General features: G+C 50.9%; 1 protein-coding gene across 1 annotated transcript; it reads right to left on the bottom strand.

Moving 5' to 3' along the window:
- Positions 1-319: 319 nt before the first annotated feature.
- Positions 320-14,857, bottom strand: FAM180A (family with sequence similarity 180 member A). The gene is made up of 3 exons (XM_032868524.1): positions 14,530-14,857; positions 2,569-2,669; positions 320-1,125 (listed from the first exon to the last, which is right to left on the bottom strand). The coding sequence occupies exons 1-3, from the start codon at positions 14,603-14,605 to the stop codon at positions 781-783; spliced, it is 522 nt and encodes a 173-aa protein (XP_032724415.1). The 5' UTR covers positions 14,606-14,857; the 3' UTR covers positions 320-780.
- Positions 14,858-15,652: the final 795 nt, after the last annotated feature.

The raw sequence follows: 15,652 nt of genomic DNA, 5'->3' as shown, positions 1-15,652 counted from the left end.
ACGCTAAATGATTTTAAGCATCTGGATAGACATGGCCTTTGGTGTCACCACTGCATTAGGGTGACGAGGGTGACCCTCTCTGCATTAGCCTGCTCTCTCTGTTCAGAAGGCAAGGCATGACTGCTCGCAGCCTTTCTGTGGGCCCCTTTATGTTTCTCCTCTGTATGAGGTCAGCTTTCAGAGAAGAAGAATCAAGACCTATAGGTCCTAAAATTACTGATTCTCCAACTGACTCTTCTTTGTGACTTTTGGAAAAGGTGAGAAGTATATCTTTGACCAACAATGTATTTATTTGGCTATAGCTCTAGGTTGAGTTTTGTTGTTGTTGTTTTTAATCTCTTACTATAGCACCTTTGGAAAGATGTTCAGTCAACCTCGCAGCCTGATGTCTGTCCCTGGTCTTCCCGCCATGCCCAAACCTCGGTGCTGTCTCCTCTAACTCTGTGCTTGGCCTTGGGTGTTCAAGGCGGTCACTCAGTGTTGGAGCATGGCTGAGACTTCTACATGTCACCAGGCAAATCACTGGGCCTTTGGAGGCACCTCAAATTCCCACTCTAGCCCTTTCTTCCAGCATAGGTTGCACTGTGACACGAGTCAGACGTGCTGGTCAGGAATCTATAAGGGGCAAAGAACATGGCGGTGTTTATTTTAACCTCAGCTACTCTGAGTTGGTGGCATGGGCTTTGTTGCTGGGCTCTGTAAATGGAGTAGAGAGTGAAGAGTATTTGGATTACTGTGTGCATGGGTCCCTGCTCCGTGGTCCTGGTGCAGGCCAGTCTCTCAGGGAGACACTCTGGGGCCCGAGGACCGCATCAGGTCGTGCCGCAGGGCCTGGAAGAGGCTACGGAGGGACTGGGCCCAGATGTCCTTCTGATGCCCTTGGGACAGGGCTGTGCGGTAGGCCGTGTAGGCCAGGGTCAGCGCTGTCCTTTCAAAGTCCTCTTTCTTGAGGATGCCGGGGTGGCTGGAGAGGCTGGCAGTCAGCCGGCGGATGTCCGGGATGCGCTTGGGGATCACGTCGTTGCAGATGGTGCGGAAGTCAGAGGCCTTCCTCAGGGAGGCGAGCTCCTCGTCCTTGATGGAGATTTGCAGGTCAGGGCTGATGTCAAGTTCAGCTAGCAGGAACTGGAGAGAGAGGAAGCATGCAAGCATCACTGAGGACGTCATTCTATTTATTCATTATCATGTATGTTCTTTTGGGGAGGCAGCTAGCTGCGCCTCCAGCTCAGACTTTCCAACTAGCTGTGTAACCCTGGATGAGTTACTTAACTTCTCTGACCTCACTTTCCTCCTCTGCGAGATGATCAGTGACAACAATACTGCACTGGGATATTGTAAGTAAGTAAGACTAATACAGATGGCGTCTAATACGGTGCCTGGTACAGAGCCACTATTTCAAGGACTGCTTATTATTCCTAGTGCCCTGGCCAGAGCACCAGTCCCTGCCTTCCTTTCTTCCTCCCACCCACCAAAGATCTCCTGGAGCACAAACTGACTATTTTGGGTAATTTAAAATCCGAAGCTGAATTCGAAGGATGCAGAGAATTGTGCTAGGAATTAGGTAGGATACAGAGATCTGTCCTCACTTCTCAACTGTTCTTTAAGAGTAGCAAGGAGTTTGCTATGTGCCTCCCCGGCTCCGTGCCAGGCTCATTCCAGGAACCTCATAAATACCTCTTGTCTGAATTCTAACTTGTCTCCCTGTCTCCGAGTCCTCCTGGCTCTAACCCATTCTCCATGCTACTATCTGCTGTCTTTCTAGAACAGATCTGTTCCTGTAGCTCCCAAGTTCCAGACTTGGCTGAGTTTGTCCCCCAGGGCAGGATTTGAAATCTCTTCCTCTTCTGCCAGCTCAGCTGCTTGGCCTCAGTAGGCTGTGTCTTAGCCAGACAGTTCTGGGACATGGATGATAAGAGAGGATGTCAAGGCAGGAGAGGAATTTTGGAGATCATTGTCGTTCCTCATTTTACAGTGGAGGGGATTCAGGCCCAGAGTGGGCGACGCGATGTCACCCAGTTGATGGGGGCAGAACCAGAACGACAGCTCAGATCTTGAACCTGGAATTTGATCACTGAACCCATCCAAGCAGCCTTGGGGGATTCACCTGTGGCTTGGAGGAGGAGTGGGGTGTCAGGGGCCCGGGTGAGAGAGGCAGAGGAAGAGCGCCTCGGGGCGTCCCTCGCCCGTCAGAAACGGAGCTATCCCAGCTGTGAAGTTACCGGAGACATGGCTCTGCTTAGACACCAGGCGTGGCATTGCCTGAGCTCTCCAGACCAGTCCTGCGTCAAAGCCTCTGCTTGGGAATGTTGCCCGACTCTGCGGCTGGCGGTGGTGCCTGGGGACCAGATGGAAATCTCTTATTTTGCCTCGACTGAACCCCCGATGCCATCATTCCCTGTCACAACGTGTGGGAAAGGGGAGGAGAGGGGAGGAAGACCTGACTCTGGGATGGGCGGGAGGCCACGAATCCACAAAGTCGTCTAGACCAGTCCCTCCAGCGCTTAGGTCCCTTCTCCAAAATACATGCTTTTTGCGTGACTTGAGTTGACCACTTTCCCTTCTGCCTACCTCATAGAGCAGTTCGACCTCCTCCAGGGAGCTCTGCAGGACGGGGTTCAAGGGCATCGATGAGGATCTCTTTGGCCGGTGGGCAGCAGGGAAGAGCACGGCTGCAAGAAACGAGAGTTAACTCAAGGGGCTGCGGTGTGCATGTGTCCTGGAGGCCAGCCAGCTAGTCTGGATGGTGACCGATGCCAGGTGGTGGTGGACCGGAAGCGGGGAGAGGTGGCAGATGACACTGGTGTGTCCCCAAGAGCTCCCAGGCATGTCAGATGTTACTGTTTCAGACCAATGATTTCAAACCTGGCTGCTCACCAGAATCATCCCTGAAAATTTTGAAAAAATACGTATGTCTAAGGGTATGTATCCCCTAGGGAATGTATGTAAAAAAATAAAACATAACAGAAATGAGCAAACTGCCACTCCCTCCCCAATTCAATAGATGAGTTCTCTAATAATACTGTTCCCTTTATCAATAGGAGGGGCTGGTTTATATTTATTGACAACCTTTTTATTTTATTTTTTAAAAAGATTTTATTTATTTATTTGACAGAGAGAGAGATCACAAGTAGGCAGAGGGACAGGCAGGGAGAGAGAGGGGGAAGCAGGCTCCCTGCTGAGCAGGAACCCAGATGCGGGGATTGGTCCCAGGACCCTGAGATCATGACCTGAGCTGAAGGCAGAGGCTTAACCCACTGAGCCACCCAGGCGCCCCTTGACAACCCTTTTAATCAGAGGAGCAGACTTCTGGCTGGTCCCAGACCATCTGAGACATGGCTGCCAAGAATGTGAATACAGGTGACAAAGTACAGGAAGGGAGCTGCCACAGGACCCTCACGCTTGGTCGTAGAGGTGTGACGAGCCAAGCTCAGCGCTTCCCCTAAGGGCTGGCTGACTTAGAGATACAGTTTGGTGGAGTCAATGACTTGTCGGTGTTATTCCTTGGTGCCTGCATTTAGAAGTTGCATTAGAAGTTGGAGGAAGATGGATAAGCTGCTAGAAGTAGAGGAGGGAACAGAATCGGGAACGGACAGAGGACAGGTGAAGAAGACCAGCTATTACAGAGTATGGGAATACTCAGGACAAACTGCCGTTCTCCAGGATCATGCTGGGTAGGAGCAGACAGCCCCCTTCACCTCGCAGCCCCACCTTGTACCCGGGCACTGTGCAGGAGGCACTGGTCACCCTGCTGCCTGCTGACAAAAAAAGGAGCACCTTCTTCAAGACATTGGTTCTTTTCTGCTGGAAGCTGGGGCAACTAACTGTAAAAACCCAAGAGATTTGGAGGTAAGTAGTGCCCCCTGAAGTTGTGTGAACCACGAGTTGCACAACCATATGTCACAGCTCTCCTTCTTGATCATGGTGCCCTTGGAACCACCAAGAGTCTAGGGATGTCCAGTGTACTCTGGCTAAGGAAGGAAGGGCACTGCCGAAGCATTTTAGAAGGTTTTCTATTGGAAGTGATAAAAATGAAACATCTTCAGTGTAAAGGACATTTCCTGAAAAGCTCACTGATGGGCACCTCCTACTTCCTGGAAAAAGGTGGTTGGGTGTCATATTGCTATAATACTGTTTACTCTGTAACTCATTTATTATTATTTTTAAATAGATTTTTTAAGATTTTATTTATTTATTTAACTGAGAGAGAGCACAGAGGCAAGGGGAACGGCAGTGGGAGAGGGAGAAGCAGGGTCTCCACTGAGCAGAAAGCCTGATGCGGGGCTCCATCCCAGGACCCTGGGATCATGACCTGAGCCGAAGTCAGATGCCTAACTGGCTGAACCTCCCAGGCGCTGCCTGTAACTCATTTATTATCTCTAGCACAGGTTCCTCCTGGGCTAGCATAAATATGGTTTCAGCACCCCCAGCAAAGCCTGGCAGGCTGACAAAATCCCTGCATCGAAGGAGGCCTTGACGGGCAGAGTGACCATCTCTGCTTCCCCAGAGCCTATGAATTGCCAAGCATTAGATCCTATGCTGGCAGTTTAGCAAAATTTGTTTTCTTTGCCAGCAAAGTGCCAACTTCCCACAGAATCATGGTTTTTAGGGCTTGAGAAGACCTTGGCCTCTGTTCACTCATTGCCTCTGCCTACAGTATCAGGTGGACAGAGGCATCTCCTGCTCCACTGATTTGCAACCTTGACCGCACATTAGAATCACCCAAGGGGCGGATGCGTGGGTCCTGGCTGCGGAGGCTCTGATGTAATGGAACAGGGTGCACATGGGACAGGAAGACTTTTTTCCAAAGCTTCCTAGGCTTCTAATGGCAGCTCCTTATGGCAGCTGAAGTTGAGAATCAGAGGGTGGTTGGCCTGACGTTGTAGAGAAGGAGCTGCCCTACCCCTTTGGCCACTCTTGGGTTAACCCAGTGGTTCTCACCCTTGACGGTATATCAGGATTACCTGGGAGCTTGGGAAATCCCGAATGCCCAAGGCCAGCTCCCAGGTCATTACAGTGGGCAGGCATTGGGTTATCCAGCCCCACAGCCAAACAGAGGGTCCCCTGCTGCGATGCACACCCCACTCCCATCTGATGGGGTCATCGGAAGAGACCAGGGCCATCTTGTTCTCGGAGACAAAGGAGTAGAGGCCCAAAGAGGGTGCGTACTATGACTTCACTTTCTCCTCGGTGGGAGATGATACCAGGATCAGATCCAGTCCTAGAATGAGATGTGACCTGCTTTTTTTCTGCACGCCCTTGTTTTCTTCTTACCATGGAAGGGTGGATGAAATCCCTTTCCCAGGATAGGATCCCAGAGCAAATTTATTTCTTTAATTCTTGTCCCCGGATTCCATTCTTATTGTGAAATTATAGGTATTGGTCCCTTAGGAAAAAAAAAAATTCATACCCCAGCAGGTGAAGAGGATAAGAGGGAATGAATGTCTTGGGCATGGAGCCCTTTCTGCTTCCCATCATCTCAGACTTGGGGTTGGCTGCCTTCCAGGAAGTTCTTCACAGCTGAACTGTCTCCCTGTGAACACCAAGACCCCTTTAACCCGCACACCCCAAGTGGACCCTGAGTTCTCAAAGAATGGGGAAGAAAATACTTCCGGATTCAAAGCTCAACTTAATAATGAAAACACTGTTGTTTCCAAGAGACCTTATTCTGATTCTTTTAAAAATGATAACACAGTTTGGGGAAGACTGTTAGAAATAGCTTCAGCTTCTAGACTGGGAGACTCATCATTGCCCCAGCAAGTGTGTGTGTGGGGTGCACAGAAATCTGAAAGATGGACCCCTCCGTCCTTGTTCTCCTGCTCCACATCGTTCCACCACCTTCTGTGGGAGCTCTGCCCGTTGCTGTGACTGCATAGATGGCGTGTCTGGCAGGTGCTTTTCTATGGACCTGGGTGTGGAAGCGCGGGTCCAGACATCTGAGAGGCCCTGGGTCTGGCTCTCTGGAAACAAGGCGAGGCCTGGAGAGGATAGATTTGCCTCTATGGAGATGCTGGTGGTGGGGCGGGGGGTGGCGAGAAATAAGCTATGTCTGGTCCCCGGCAAAACAGTGGGTAAAAGGTTAAATACACAGTCACTCCCGATATTCTTGTCTACGACAGGGAAGGCTGGACTCTGCCAGAAATGCAAATGGCCCATGTAAGAGCTGACCAGCTCCCAGAGGCATGGATGTGCAAAGCTTTAAACTAGACTTGCTCCTGCGTGGTGAGACACACAGTCCTGCTCCCCCAGAAATCTTTCTCTGCAACCCTGCTGTCCACCTGTGTCCTTTCTCTAGCTCCGTATGCCCTCTGTGTCCTGTCTCCACATCTCACATCTTGCCGTTTGTCATCCTGAAGGCGTTCATCTGGGTGGCCAGCCAGCTCCTGGAAGCGAGGGAAGAAGTTTATGCTCCCCTTCCTTGACCTTGATGTCTGCATAACCCTGGGCTTCAAGGGAAGGCTCAGTATATATGTGGGGATGATTTTAAAGATGAGCCCCAGGGATTTTGGGGGCGCCTGGGTGGCTCAGTGGGTTAAACCTCTGCCTTTAGCTCAGGTCATGATCTCAGGGCCCTGGGATCGAGTCCTGCATTGGGCTCTCTGCTCAGCGGGAAGCCTGTTTCTCCCTCTGCCTGCTGCTCCCCCTGCTTGTACTCTCTGCCAGATAAAAAAATAAAATCTTAAAAAAAAAAAAAAAAAAAAAGACGAGCCAGGGGACACCTGGGTGGCTCAGTGGGTTGAACCTCTGCTTTCGGCTCAGGTCATGATCTCAGGGTCCTGGGATCGAGTCCCGCATCGGGCTCTCTGCTCGGTAGGGAGCCTGCTTCCCCTTCTCTCTCTCTGCCTACCTCTCTGCCTACTTGTGATTTCTGTCTGTCAAATAAATAAATAAAATCTTAAAAAAAAAAAAAAAAGACGAGCCAGGCATTTTTTAAAAGCCTCACAAAACCAAAACAGTCACAGGGACTCTTTAGGCTCTGCTGGGGTTTTCCTGTCCTGCCAGCAGCTAGCTCGCCTACCTTGATGGAGGTCACTGTTAAGTTCGCTGTGGGTGATTAGTAAACTGCCTGGGGCAGCCCAGCCTTCACCATGCTGACGGGAGGGAGACCTGAGGATGGCCATTAGCGACAACACCTTCTCTGAGAGAGGGGACAGCAGGCAGCCGTGTGGGAGGCTCCAGACGGGCAGAAGGGCCCCATCTGAGCACGGAGCCTCAGGCGAGCAGGCTACTGGGATAGGTTTGTTGAAATCACTGACTTCTTGTGCCTTTTGCTTAATGTAAAACTGGGCCAATTTATTTTCCTTTTCTCCACTCAACACTCGGCAACCCGCCCACTCTCCAGCTGTTTCTTGAGGACGTGAATGTGCCCACGAGGACCACTCAGGGTGACTAGGGGACATCAGAAGCTTCCACGTCTCCTAGCACGAAGGTCTGCTGCACACGGCTGGTCTCGGGGCAGGAGGACCGTGAGTGTGCGTCTCCCCTCCTCCCGGATTCCCTGGACATAGGAGCCTTTGCTGGGGGCACATTGAGGGTCTAGGATACATTGGACAGACCAGCACAGCACAACGGATTTGCTTGCTACAAGTCATGCAGGTGTCGTGTACATGCTACATGCTACAAGTCGTGCAGGTGCACTGAGCCAGTCGGGATCTGGATCCAGAGATTCGAGAGTCCTGTGCTAGGGCGTGTTCTGTCCCTATCTTCTGCTCAGAGACGCATTGGGACTGCAGACCCAGGTTGTTAGAACGTGAAGCTCAGATACCGTAACAGCACATGAGCCCACGGTGTGCTAGTCAGCGTGCCCTGGGCTTTCCGTCCGCACTTTGGGAGGTGAGTACTAACATGCCATCGCATAGATGAAGAAACGTGCAGGTTAAGAAACTTGCTCTAGGCCACCCAATTTGTTTGCTGTAGGACTGAGATTAAATCCAGACCTCGCGGGCTCCCAGACCCTGTCTCACGATAGGGAGAACAATGCTATCTTTCTGTAGGTGTATCGGGCCTCAGCCTGGGCTCAGGAAAGATAGCGTAGTTAATGATGAATGAATGCAGTTGGTATGATACAGATTCTGAAATGAACCATACGTAATTTTTTTTTTTTTAAGAGAGAGAGAGTGCGGTCGAGTGGGGGAAGGCAGAGGGAGAGAGCATCTTAAGCAGGCTCCACACCCAGCACAGAGCCCGGTGGGGGGCTTGATCTCACGACTCTGGGATCATGACCTGAGCCGAAATCAAGGGTTGGTTGCTTAACCGACTGAGCCACCCAGGCGCCCTTTGCCACACATGATTTTAAAAATTCTCTAACTTTGATTTGTAATCCTGTGATACGCAAGGTCCCATCACTACAGCCCTGTGATCACTCTCCTACATAGATTCCCCCAACTCCTTTGCTCCCCCTTTGTGCTTCTGCAATCATTTGGCGAAGTCATAGCCCGTCTCATCACCTGTCCCCTGCCGCGCCTGTGCACCCGAACGTGGCCAGGGGAAGCCACAGCCTCGTTACATGTTCTCTTCTGAGCTCACGGCCGTTCCACTGGCGGGGGCCTCTCCGTGCCGCCCGACCACTCTCCGGCTCTCCTGGTTCCCCTCACTTGGCTGCCGGCGTCTTGTCCACACACTTGGACTTGTCCTCAGCCGCTGTGCCTGTGCGCCCCCTGGGGCAGGCGGTCTCCCTGTGTGCGAGCCACACCTCCATGAAGGCGGCTCTCAGCCCTGCCCCTGTTCTCTCTCCTCTCCCGGGCCTGGCCTTTCCCCTCGCTGCTGGATCTTGCGCAGCAGCACGAACACTTCGGTCTTAGAAAATTAAAGCCCTCTGTACCGGCTGCCCTGCTCACCTTCCTCTTCGAGGTGCGAGTCCTGCCTCATCCCCGCGCTCAGCCCTCTTCTGCCGGGCTGACCTCCAGCCTCACCCTCCCGGCCCGACATCAGTCCGCCGAGCCGCCGGCGGGCGTGTTCTTGCCCCTTTGTAACAGCTCCTCTCCTGACCCCAGACCCAGGCTAACCCCAACACACACACACACACCACACCACACACAACCATGCACACCACACATACCACGTATGCACACACCACACACATCACACGCACACACACATACACCACCCCCCACACCCTTACCACACCACTCCCCCACACCCCCCCCATGCCACACATGTACCATGTACACACACCACACACATCACACACACACACCACCCCCCACACCCCCCATGCCACACACGTACTACGTACGCACACACCAGATGCATGCCACACCACACACACATACACCACACCACACACCACACACACTCCGCATACGAATGTACCACACCCCCACACGTACCAGACACATGCCACACACACAGGCACACACACCACACACATACGTACACCATACACCCCCACCCTCCACACAAACACACATACACACCACGCACGTGTGAACACTGCTCTCCCTGCACACCCATCCTGCTGTCTGTGGTCTTCCCCACCTCTCTCAGTTGCTCAGGCCAAAAACCTTGGGTGTCATCCTCCATTTTTCTCTTTCACATCGCACATGCCGCCAGTCAGCGAATCTTCCCAGCTCTACTTCAGGATATATCCGGAATCCGTCTACTACTTGCAACATCTTGGCTAGACTCTGGTTCAAGGCTTGGGTGCCTCTTCTGAAGTTGTCTTAGCTTCTATCCTTGGCTCCCACCCTTGTTCTATTCTATTCTATTCTTTTTTTTTTTTTTTAGATTTATTCATTTATTTGAGAGGGAGAGAGCGAGAGCATGTGTGAGCAGGGGGAGCGGCAGAGGGAGAGAGAATGTCAAGCAGATTCCCTGCTGAGCCTGGAGCCCAATGTGTGTCTTGAACTCATAACCCTGAGATCATGACCCAAGCTGAAATCAAGAGTCGGATGCTTAACTGACTGAGTCACCCAGGAGCCCCATCATTCTGTTCTTAATACATCTAAAGTGAGTCTGTGAAAGCATAGGTCAGAGGCTGTCACTCCTTTGTCCAGAACTGTCAGAGCTTTTCATCTCGCTCAGAGTAGAAGCCAAAGACCATCAAATGATCTTGTAGCTATGAGGTGCTACATGATTTGCCTTCTTCCTGCCTCTCTGGGCCCGTTATTTCCCCGTACCCCACCCCTGCTGCTGCCACCACAGCCACAGGCTTCTTCACTGCTCTGTGAGCATACCAGGCATCTGCTGCCACAGGGCCTTTGCGCTCCTGTTTCCTCTGCCTGGGATATTATCTCCAGGGATTGCATGGCTTACTACTCAGTTTCCTTCAGGCCTTTAGTCACCTCCTCAGGGATGCCCTCCCTGGTTTCTCTATTTAAAATTGTAATCCTTTATAGTCTGTCCCTAATTTATTCTCATCAAAAAAAAAAACAGATGTCTTATTTATACACGTGTTTATATCTGTTTCCCTCATTTCCTGAGGGAAGTTCTTGTCTGTTTTGTTTGGTGCTGTATTCCCAGTGCATAGCATCTGCCCACAGTTATTGAAGGAGTACATGATCCCATAGAAACACATTAATTACCCTTGTCACGAAACCCCATTCTTTCCAAACAGAGTGCTTTACTAAATCCTTCTCTCCCCTCCCCCCCAACTTTTAAAATAGGCTCCACACCCAATGTGGAGCCCAAGGCGGGGCTTGAACTGTAGACCCTGAGATCAAGACCAAGCTGAAATCAAGAGTCAGATGCTTAACCCACTAACCACCAGGTGCCCCTAAATTCTTTCTTTCTTTCTAACAGGATAATTCTAGAACTTATTTTTAGTTCCAAGTGCCGACTAATTATCAAAATGTAGATGTGGTCTCTTATCTCTACCACCCCTTCCCTTTATCTCTGAGGAGCCTGCATTCCTGCCTGGGAGAATCCCCTTTTAATAATCTCAGTCAAGGCTGACACCTTAGCCTTCTGAGCTTTCTTGCCCAGACATACATACAGAAGTCTGCTTAAACGGAAGAGGCTGTCTTTTCTCTGCAGCCTGACCTTCTCGTTGACTTCTTGTAATCTGGGATAAAAATCTTCCTTCCCACAATCTTCCAAATATGTTTAATAGAACAGAACGGTATTAAGGCTAACCACGGCTCCCACACAAGTGTACACACCATTTGTACCAAGGAGCTTGCTGGAAAGGATTCAGACTGCACACGATATCAAGCCAAAATACGATGCTTTTAACGAAGCAGTCGAAGAACTCCATGGAAATGGCGGGTGTGGATAGGAAAAACTCTCATTTATGAAAGATCTTTTGTGAGATCTTACTGATGTCATTTACTTTTCTGCTCCTGGGCCAACCCTTCAGAAACGCAGTGACATTCTGGGGGATGCAGGATCTTGGCCCGGTGTGTTGGGGTCTTCTAGGAGTGGTCCTGAAGGGGCCAGATTGCCCCCCCCCGGCCCTCCCCCGCCCCCCTGGGTGGGGGGTCCTAGGGCTGCAGGGAGGACCCGAGACTGTGATGCCACGGACGTGGGGTAGGCGACAATACCCAGCTCTAGCCTTCCAGCCTTCCGGGGCTCCTTGACTGCTGGCCGGTCCTCCAGTTTCCTTACCTGTGTGCGGATGGTCACTGGGGGTGACTGGGGCTGCGGGGTGGGGGGCGCTCAGTTACATGAGTCCTGTTAGTCATTGCTTACTGGACACTCATCACAGGCCCTTCCCTTCATGCCTGATAACACACCCAGCACTAAAAGGGACTCCTGAAAATGACATAAATTCCACCAGGTAACTGAAGGGCCAGCCTTTCCTATTAACCTACTTTTAAAAAGAATAATTTGCATGTATTTAATAAAAACAGTTATAGTATGTAATACATACATTTTTTCCTCTTTCTTCTTCTTTTTTTTTAAAGACCAGTTAGTTCCCCTCAGGCCCCCAAGCGGGGTTCTGGCAGGACCTGGGGGCTTGGGCCAGGTGTGTCTGGCTTCCAGATGGGCCTCGCTAACCACAGGTGAGTCATCAGGTCTCCGTGATGTTGGTGGGGCTGGAGCAGCCGGCTGGCAGGGTGGAATCCTAGAGAGAGCTCCTAGGGAGAGGCCCCTAGAATGGTAGGAAAATGTCCTGACAGCAGGGTGTGTTCCTTTTGGGTTTATTTCTACATTTCCACTTGGGGGCAGGGAGTCGGGGAGGGTGGAGGCCGGGGTGCTGATGCTGGGGTGGGGGAGGGGAGATAGTGGTGGGATGGAGGAGGGTTTTCGGGCAGAGGGGCAGGCAGATGTGTGGGAAGACCCTCAGGTTGTGTCAGATTTCTTCTCTCTCTCTCTCTCTTTTTAAAGATTATTTATTTATTTGACACAGACACAGAGAGAAAGGGAACACAAGCAGGGGGAGTGGAAGAGGGAGAAGCAGGCTTCAGGTCGAGCAGGGAGCCCGATGGGGGCTTGATCCCAGCACCCTGAGCTGAAGGCAGACACTTAAGCACTGAGCCATCCAGGGGCCCTATCTGGGAATTCTTCTAAATTAGGCCTGGCGCTGGGGTGGGATTTGGGGTAAGGATGAAGGCGAAAGGAAGAGTTAAATATATTAGGAAAAATTATTTTTATTTGGGTGACTCCCATTCGATTTTGAAAAAATGGCAATTGAGTATTCCTTTTATAATTAGGAAAAAATGTTAAAAATGAAAAAAAAATAAGCTATGTGGAAGACTTTTGATGATGGTTGGAAGGACGTTATCACTTGTTGACTCTGCCGGGAACTACTAATCTAGGATTTAACAAAGCTGCCTCATCAGTGCTCTGTTCCAGCTGTGCTGGCTTCCTGTCTCTAGATAGATTTGTTATTATTATTTAGGGGCCAACCTTCCCCAGGATGTTGCTATAGAACCATCTGTTAAGTGAGAACCTCAAATTTTCCTTAATGAATTTTTTTCCGTTGGTTTAAGTGATAGGTAATAATTCACATTGATAAGCTTCTTCACCATTTACAAAACATTTTATTTACATTTTGAATATGACCCTCACCACACACAGTGAAGATTAGCTTTGTTACGTGATTTGTTAGTGAACCGAAGCTCAGAGAGGTTAAGAGACTTGCCAGACATCACACAGCCAATGAGAGGCAGAGCTTAAATCCTTGAGTTTCTTGCAGGATTGCCCAGGATGTGGCTGTGGTGTTTACAGCCTTGTTAGATATCCACTTATCTCATTTGGCTTTCTAACAGCCCGTGCATCGGGAGGGTGGGTATTACCATCTTTTTCTAATAGGCAAGAGGGGAAGGCTCCCGCCAGCACACAGAGGTAAGTGGCCGAAGGTAATGCCGCGGTCTCTTTGCTCTACTAAGTGTTGCCTCCAAAATTTGCGCACATCATGAACAGGGAGGGTGTGTGTGTGATGTTTCCAGAAAAAAAAGGAAAATGCTCCGTTAATTATTTGCCTCTGGGTATAACAATCATCTCACAGCTCAGCTCAGAGAAAGCTCAGAGAATTGGCAAATCACTGATCTCAAGCTTGAAAGTGAGAGAATAAAACCCAAATAAGTGAATGGCTTTTGCCCCCACCTGTGTCAGTTCATTTGCTCTGTGCATCTCCCGTCCACACTGGCGTCCGCACTGGCGGCTCCTTCCTTCCCCAGCACTTTCCTTGAGAACGTGGAGGCTCAGCCCCACCCCCACCCCTCCCGCCATGCCAGTCTGGCGTCCTCTTTTGGATCTCTAGAAACACCTATGGGCCTGCCTTCTTTTTACAGTGCTTCTGGGGAGAGAGACCTCAGCTGACTTTAGGCAGTGGAGAGGGTTTAGTTCTGCACAGAGGGGTCCACACTACTGCTCCCTTGGTCCCCAGCAGTGATCAACTCTAATTGGCCAGTCATGCTGCCACGCTCTACCACCTGGAGCCAGTCCTGAGCATACAGAAAAGATGCCATGGGGTCCTGAGGGAAAGGAAGTTGGCCACGAGGGAACAGCCTTGCTGGGCTCCCTCCTTTTCGAGGTGGACCACTGGGCGGGTGGGAGCTGACTCACACTTGAGGGAACACTAAAGGGTCACTCTTCTCCTGCCACTGGGCCGGCTCTGCCCAGATGGAAAGATTGTCCACCCCTGCTCAGAAGCAGCATGGAGACCTCCATGTGGACAGCCAATGCCCTGGGCCTCTTGTCAGGGTCCCCCAGTTAGCAGGCCTTCTGCACCCCAGCACCCACCGTCCCATGATACTAGCTTCAGTCTTGGTACCCGCTCTTCACATGCCCTGCCTGGCTGCAGCAGCTGGGGGTGGGGGGAGCTGCTCAAGAGAGTCTGCTCACATTCTTAGAAGCAAAGATGACTTAGCTCTGGCATGTCAGAAAGGCATGCCCTCTGCGTTGTTCACCTCGACTGAGTTCCCTCAGCGGCTTTGGTATTTTTCAGTGTCCCATCCCTCATCAGCTTCTAGCACCTTCTAACATGTCAAGAAGCATCAAGCCATTGGCAGAGAGGAGATTAAAGGGGGGGCGGGTGATGTAGGGCTTCTAATCTCCTTCTACCACCCTATTCTTTCTCCCCACAATTCCTAATTGTATTTATAAAAGAGTAATGCACGTCAAACAGAAAAATAGAAAGCAACTTACCCCTGCTCCACCTATGGGACACAGTAGCCTGGGCATTGTAGCACAACAGCAGAAGCAGCAGCGTTTTCCAGCACATCTTCTCTTCCAGAAAGTGAAAAGTTGTCCTCAAACCCAGTGGGACCTCAGGAGCTACAGGTATGCCCGTACCGGTCTGCCCAGCGCCAAGATATAGTTCGTACCCCCCTTCCCTTTACAGAAGTGCACAGATGCCCTCTCCTGCCCCAGAAGGGTGGAGGCAGAGGCAGCCTCTTGGGGGGGGGAGTGGGGGGGCAGGAATTGGGACTTCTGCTAATTCGACTCTCTCTGGGATTGGGGGACTGGGCTTCCACAGAGAGACTCTGTTTTTGAGCACATCTGGAGTGACTCACGGGGCATGTGATCTCCTTGGCAGTAGGGTGGATAAATATAACTTCTGTACTTGAGTTCCATGTGTTGGATGGACCCACTGGAATTTTTCTTTAACAAACAGACTCGTGGAACTTGTTAGAGAGCCCGGCAGAGAGCTGGCTACTGTCCCCGTCCACACACGCACACACACATACAGCAGGAGAGCCAGGGGCGAGGGCTGCAGGGAGAGCTGGGTGGCTTGGCTGGCGACACAGGGGCTGACAGCCCAGAGTTGCCTTCAGGACAGCGGAGTCATTGTGGTGTCTGGGCTGAGTGTCCTTGCCGCCCTTCCCTGGAGCTGGACCTAGCCATCTTGGTGCCTGGCGTCAGCTCTGAGAGCCTTCCCCAGGCTGTACATAGATGGGGAGTCAGCGTTGTGAGGAGCAGAGGTAGAGCACTGCTGTGGTCCATGGATATTGTATATGCAGCTAATGATCTGGGGACCCGCTGTGGCCCTCTCCTCCCATTCACGTTCATGACACCCCAATTTCTGGACTGTATCTAGCTAGACCCAGGACCAAACCACTTTGATTCTCCCAGGCAAAACAGTAGTGTTTTTCCATGATCTTGTTTTGGGTAATTGATTAATTAACTTTTATCGAGATGTAATTGACATGTGACATTGTGTAGGTTTAAGGTGTACATGAGTTGATTCAATTTGGCACACTTCCATATTGCAATATGGTGACCACTGGAGCATTAGCTAACACGTCTATCATGTTACGTGATTATCATT

The sequence above is a fragment of the Lontra canadensis genome, unplaced genomic scaffold, assembly GCF_010015895.1.
Source record: "Lontra canadensis isolate GAN:19392208 unplaced genomic scaffold, GSC_riverotter_1.0 scaffold2, whole genome shotgun sequence".
In the NCBI taxonomy this organism is placed as follows: domain Eukaryota; kingdom Metazoa; phylum Chordata; class Mammalia; order Carnivora; family Mustelidae; genus Lontra; species Lontra canadensis.
The sequence above is the reverse complement of the archived record's forward strand: the minus strand, read 5'-3'. Positions and strand labels throughout refer to the sequence as shown.